General features: G+C 40.8%; 1 protein-coding gene across 3 annotated transcripts in view; it reads left to right on the top strand.

The window, feature by feature from the left end:
• The window catches only part of plxna2 (plexin A2), a 226970-nt gene that overhangs the window by 138907 nt on the left and 81489 nt on the right, over window positions 1-6574 (top strand). For all 3 annotated transcript variants that reach the window (XM_017419193.3, XM_017419192.3, XM_037976969.1), the window contains one exon: window positions 3439-3592. In XM_017419193.3, the coding sequence (XP_017274682.1) occupies window positions 3439-3592 (154 nt within the window). The remainder of the gene's footprint in view (window positions 1-3438; window positions 3593-6574) is intronic.

Genomic DNA, 6574 nt, shown 5'->3' with positions numbered 1-6574 from the left:
GTGTGTGCGAGAAAGTTAACATTTGTGTGTGTGTGCGAGTTGTCGGTACAGTGTATGTGTGCGAGAAAGATAAAATTTGTATGCGTGTGGCATTTTAGTAGTGTGTATACACAATTTGAATATTTTTTGAGTGTGCGTGAATATTTTTTGTGTTTGCGTGAATTTTTTGTAGTGTGTGAGAGACTAAACGTACATTTTGTCCTAAACGGCCCCTCATACTATGGTGGTGTACACTGATTGCATACTTGTGTGTCACTGCACAGATGGTATAGCACTTGTCACGAAAAACTTTTCAACAGCAGGAGCAGCTTGATTGTCCAGGCTTGGCTTGTGATCAGACTGCCAAACTAGTGCTGCTTGATGTTTATTATATCAATTTAACACTAGGGTGACTTTACTGACAATGTTGGGCAATAAAATATGGTTGCATTTAATTCAAGCCAATCAGTTTAATCAAGAGTTTGGGGTTGATGCGTCTAACTAAATAGCTCCTGTTGTATAAACCTTATATATGAGCAGCAGCTTAACACTGTAGAATCAGCATAAGTGTCTTCACCGTGAGAGGCTGATGCCAGCGGTGAGTTGCTGTGACTGTGTTATACTGCTGCGATGCCATAGACTCACTGGCATACTGCTCTTGGCTGGTGATCAGACTGCAACATATGGAAATGTAAAGTTAATCATATATTTTTAATTCTAGCAGTCTAATAAAAATAAAACCCCAGTGTAATGTTTTAACATTATAGACAATGTGAGACAGATGTACGAACCCTGTGTTTGCTAATTGGATACATGCTTTGACATGCCTATGTTTAAATAGGTAAATAGGCTGAGGCATTTCAAACTTCATGCATCTGTTTATTGACATAACTACTGTAAATACAGAGGCACTCAGGCTTGATAGAACGTTCTGAAGCTGTAGATTAACCAGCAAAAAGCAGGAATCAGTCTCTTTAACCACTCTCTGGTACTGATGCTGTGAAGACAGGATGATGTTTGGGCGCACATCCTGTGGGTTAATATTAGGACAATTAAATAAATTTACTCACCAAAAACTCAAACATCCTGCACTGAGCCAGTTCACAGTCTGTTCCCGATCATGCTGTTCATTAGAATGAATGAACAGTGTGTTAAACAAGACCACCTTGCCACATTGTTGGTTAGTAGCATTTGCACATAACAATTTGTATATCGACTAAATGAAGATTCTTCCTGATAACATAAATATATTTATTGTGTGATTATGCTCTTTTTACCAATAGCTCCAAATACATTAGGAAAATCTGCTCTCACAGCTCTGAACACAGTTCCGACAAGGCTGCCATTGGAAACTTAAAGCAGCAGCCATTTGTCATCTTGAGCCAGAAAATACCTCTTGGTTTCTGAATACACACTCATTTCACACTTCAGCGTTTGCTTAAAAACATCAATCCTGCAGTAATAGTATTAATACAATAATCTTCTAAAAATTCCCTTTAAGTGTCACAAAGGTATGAATAACTGTAGAAACATGCATACGCCAGTCATGAAGCTGATGTGAAGTGGCGCACATTTCCATTTGATTTCATTACTGATATGTCTGAACTTTTGTGTGGAAAACAGCTCACACATTCTTTTGCACTCTCCGTACATGAGCCCTCAGGACCAGAGCATGTTTCTGTGATCGTTTTCTGTTGTTACTTTATAAACTGATTTTTATCATGAACTTATGATGTTAACCCTGAATGGTGCTTTTTTTGTGTGCGCAGACTTCAAACCTCTTGAAATTTAACAGCTGTGACGCATTATTTGTGCATATTGTTTTAGTTGCATTCAGATTATTTCACCTTGTTGTCCACTTTGCAAAGAGGACTTTATTACATGCAAGCAATTAATCTTGTCTTTCACGGCAGCCATAGTTGCAACAGGGTCATTCTACCTCACCATTCTCGGAGCTAATTCATACAGTTTGCAAATTCCAGAGGGCCAGACAGCCGTCTCCATGACAACACAGCCTCCTCGTATGGGTACCAGGACAGACAGAGAAATGGGGGGGGGAATCAAATTACCTTTGCTAAAAATCGTCCGCCAATTACGCTAGTTGCTGCGGAGCTGCAAAAAACACCCACCCCCACCATCATCATCATCATCGTCTTTATCATCATCGTCATCATCATCATTATCATGGAAGACAGAAGAACAAAAAGACCAACAGCTTCACACTCAGACATGTTATTTTATGTTCCAGCCGTACAGTCTGTGTGTGTGTGTGTGTGGGAATGTGTGTATGAGCAAATTTATGACTGTTTATCTGTACATGCGTGTCTGCCAATGATGAGAGCTAATTAATGTGAGAGGTTACTCTGGAAATTCGAAATTGAACAAAAGACATTGATTGCTGTGATTGCTGTAATCAAGGATCTCTCTGGCACCTCGGAGCGAAGCAACACAAACATGGGAAAAGTAAAACAGGGGAAGACGAGAGGTCCTCAGCAGAAAAAGCGAAATCATCCCTCCTCTCAACGGGTATCAGAGGAAGGCGGCTAACGAGGGAGGCAGTGTAGTCCATCGCCTAGGCGGTTGCGTCTCATGAAAGACCTGCAGTTAAGCCTCTCAGCTGCCTCGCCTGTCCCTGTAGCCCTGTGGTGTTTAGTAAAAGGCAGATGAAACAAAGAAAAACTTTAAACGTTGTGGCCCGAAAATAACAGCTAATGGAACAAGGCTGTGAAATGCCATGGTGATAATTATCCAGACTGCTTCTCTGGGCTGGAGAGCGGGATCACACACACCCTGTGCAGAATATATTTATTTATAGATAAGAGCTGCTGAACAGTCCAGCCCCGGTGTCACTGCTCCCCAGAGGATGACTTCAAATACTTGTATGAGCATTTTCCTATGCATAGTATATTGCACATGCACTGGAAATATTGTTTTTATGTCCTGCACCTGCCCTTCCTTGTAATTTCAAAGGCAGTTGTTAGAAAAAATATAAAAATATGCTCTACCTGCCTATAGTGACTATTTCTAATCCAATTTTCTCTATACATACTGTATACCTGGTCATGATTTTCCTATATGGCTCTGAAATTACAACTTCCATGGGTAAGTGTAAGTATAGAGTATGAATACAATCTTATTTCTGTCGTATGCTGACTTTAAAAATCACAGAAACAATTCTTGGCAAAGCAGGTTGGCAGCTTTGCCAACAGCAGTGTGTTCTTTTTTTCCTTCTGTTTGGCATTCAAGATGCTGTTTTGTTTTTAGAATTTTTGCTCAAAATTTCCCAATGTTCTTGCTTAATATTAGTTATTGTTGAGCAAAATCATTTGTACCTATTCCTTTGATAAATATTGATAAATAATGGCACGTATCAGGGCCAGAAAATGTGAGTTTTTTTTCTTTAACTAATACTGATCCATGCCCAAAATTTTATTGGTATTGTTTATGTTCCATGTGCAGCTGCTGGTGAAGGTCACAGATGTTCCAGACCTTTCTGCAGGCATAACCTGCTCCTTTGGCAACTTGACAGAGGTTGAAGGGCAAGTTAACAGCAACCAGATACTCTGCGTCTCTCCTGCTGCAAAGGATGTCCCCCTCATTCCCACTGATCAAGGTAGATACACTTTAAGGTGTTTCATTTCTTCTTCTTTTTAGCAAACTAAAGAGTCATTAATTCTGTCTCAAAAAAGAGGAATGCAACACTTGCTGATCACGGTTGTATTTTCCATCTCATAATTATAATTCCAATCTGGAGAATTTAGAAGGCAGCTGATCATCTCAAACCATTCTTGAACCATTTTTACTTTGCATTGTGCTGCAGGTGTGGAGATGCAAAGATCAAGGCATCTAAACATCATAATTTCGTCTTTGTCTAAGTCACTCAAATCCTCCTGACAATTAGTTTCTGCTTCTGTCATTGAATTAACCCATCAGTAGTCATAAAGTTACATTTAATTGGTTAATAAACTCCTCAAAATATGACTATTTAATGTCAACTTTTGTAAGACTACAGTTTTTCCCTCTGTTTCATTGATTCTGTACTGAGCTGATCGTTGATCTGCACACAAACACACACACACGCTCACATCTTTTCTGATCCAGTACTCCTATTTAAACCAGTAGCTGAGTTTCGAGCCATCACCCACGGATTCAGGATGAGCAGTCTTGTTGTGAAGTGTGCTGCAAACAAGACTGTGCTGCATTAGACCTGATAGAGGATCAGACAGAGAGCCGCTGACCTGCAGGGCTCCACATCACTACGGTTAGATTTTGCTGGTAGGGGTCGCGCAGACATCGATGGTCAAGCAGAGGCGAAATAAATGAGGACGATGGAAAAGATAGGCTGATGAATGCGTGCATAAATAGCACAAATACATCTGAAATATTTTTTTTGCATTTACCTTTGGTAGAAAATGGTTTTCAGCTGAGTTCCAAAGATTGAATCTGTAATGTTGTTTCAAAACCCACAGACTTCATATGTAACGTAAAGCAGTTTTCAATATGGAAACAAAAGGATTGCTTTCAGCCTCGTGACTAAAACTACGCTAAAATATTCTATTATTTTTATGGGAATCTTTCAAGTTTTCTGGGAACATGCTACATAAATGAAACAGACATTTTCCATTAGCCTTGGCATGTTGTTTGTAGGCAGTATACAGTAGCTGATTGCCATCTGCTATTTGATTGGAAATGTCTCCTTTTCATGAGCTAAGATGGCTGCATGGAGGCAAATTAAACACCCTGAATAATATATCTTATGCAGTGTGTGGAAATCACTGTGTGTTTTAGATGGTTTAGTAATCCCCCCCACCCCCCTGAGTAAATGACAGCCCTGTTTGCCCCGAGCTCCCGGAGAGGGTGGAGCATCAGGCGCTAATATAAATGTTCTCCCTCAGGTAAATGTCAGCCAATCCTCCCGTTAAGCCTTTCCCCATCATCTAACTAGCTAGTCATCCAGCTGTTTGCTCCTCCATCCATTCCCTCGAGGCCACTTCCTGCTGACCTCTCTGCCATCATTCTCCCGTCTCCTGGCCCTTTAGCAAGTCTTTCTCGACAGCATTGATTGTGCAGAGGTGATGCTCTGAGAAGAAATTAGAAGACAGGAAAGGAGCAGAGAAGGAGACATAAAGGTGTTAAAGATTGCCCAACAAATAACAGAGCAGGAATTAGAATAAAATTCTGTAAGAGGAGGTCATATTAACACTGTGTGAACACTGGACTCGTTAATGAAAAAAACTGGCACTCTTTCCCACTACGGTAAAAGCTCCTGGAAGAAGTTTTGTGCAGATAGGGACTCTGCACATTTTTGCCAACTCCTGGGAGATCAGTGTAATAAAATTCTGCTGGGAGCCCGCTATTTCGACTAGTGTGAAACAAACCTCGATTCCCAACAGGTGCTGCAGAGAGAACAGAGCCGCGAGGGTCAGTGAAGCCTCCTACTCACTGATTGTCATCTTCATGTACACATATACAGACACATACATGTATTTACAGAGCTTGTGTTCTGATGGTGAGTGGCGAAAAGCTGTTTGTATGGAGCAAAGGTAACTAATTTCCATCTGACTAAATGGTTCTGTAAGAAACCATTTAGTCAGATTTGTATGAAATAATTACTATACACTTTACTGCAAGTACAGTTATGGGAAGAAGAAAATCCACCCTCTTTTAATTCTGGGGTTTTGGATATCAGAACAAAGGTAGTTTGCTGCTCTGGAGCATACAGGTGTGTGTTAACACAATGCCAAGCAGGAAAGACATCAGTAGTAAATGTAGAGAAAACAGCTATAGCTTCACATTAATCTGGGAAGGGTTAAAGTTCATTTACAAACTATTTGGAGTCTAGAAAGATTATTTGCAAGTGGAAATCATTCAGGACAGTTGCCAGTCTGTCCAGGAATGAACATACAAGACTTCAGGGAAAAGGTCTTTCAGACAGACAAGACCAAAGTATAGATGTTTACCCATAATGCACAGTGCTAGGTTTAGAGAAAACCAGACACAGTATGTCAGCACAAACACCTTATACCAACTATCAAGCATGGTGGTGGAGGACCTGGGCACCTTGCAGACATGAAGTCGACCATGAACTCCTCTTTAGTCCAAAGGATTCTAGAGCCAAATGTGAGGCCATCTGTCTGACAGCTGAAACCAGGACCAAACTGGGTCATGATGAAGCAGGACAATGATCCTAAACACAGCAGCTGATCTCCAACAAAGAAACACAGTATTGCACCGGTCCAGTCAAAGTCCAGACCTCAATCTGATTAAAATACTGTAACGGAACCATAAGAGGGCTGTGTAGAAACAAATGCCTGCAAACCTCAATGAACTGAAGCAACACTGTAAATAAAAGCGTCAAAATTCCTCCAAAACCAAACTGATGAGGTCCCACACAAAACAACTACTTACCTGGAGAGGACGCTCTCCAGGTAAGTAGTAAGCTGGCGTTGAATGTTCGCCGCTTCTCCACGCTTTTTTCTTCACGGCTTTTTTCTTCACGGCTGCTTTCTCCATGAAAAACAAGCCGCTCTATTGTTGCCAATTGCTGTTATCTCTCCCTGGATTTTCTCCTGTGCTGGTCTGCAAGTTATGCTGT

The sequence above is a fragment of the Kryptolebias marmoratus genome, linkage group LG8, assembly GCF_001649575.2.
Source record: "Kryptolebias marmoratus isolate JLee-2015 linkage group LG8, ASM164957v2, whole genome shotgun sequence".
Lineage (NCBI taxonomy): Eukaryota > Metazoa > Chordata > Actinopteri > Cyprinodontiformes > Rivulidae > Kryptolebias > Kryptolebias marmoratus.
This window is presented reverse-complemented; position numbering and strand designations above follow the sequence as displayed.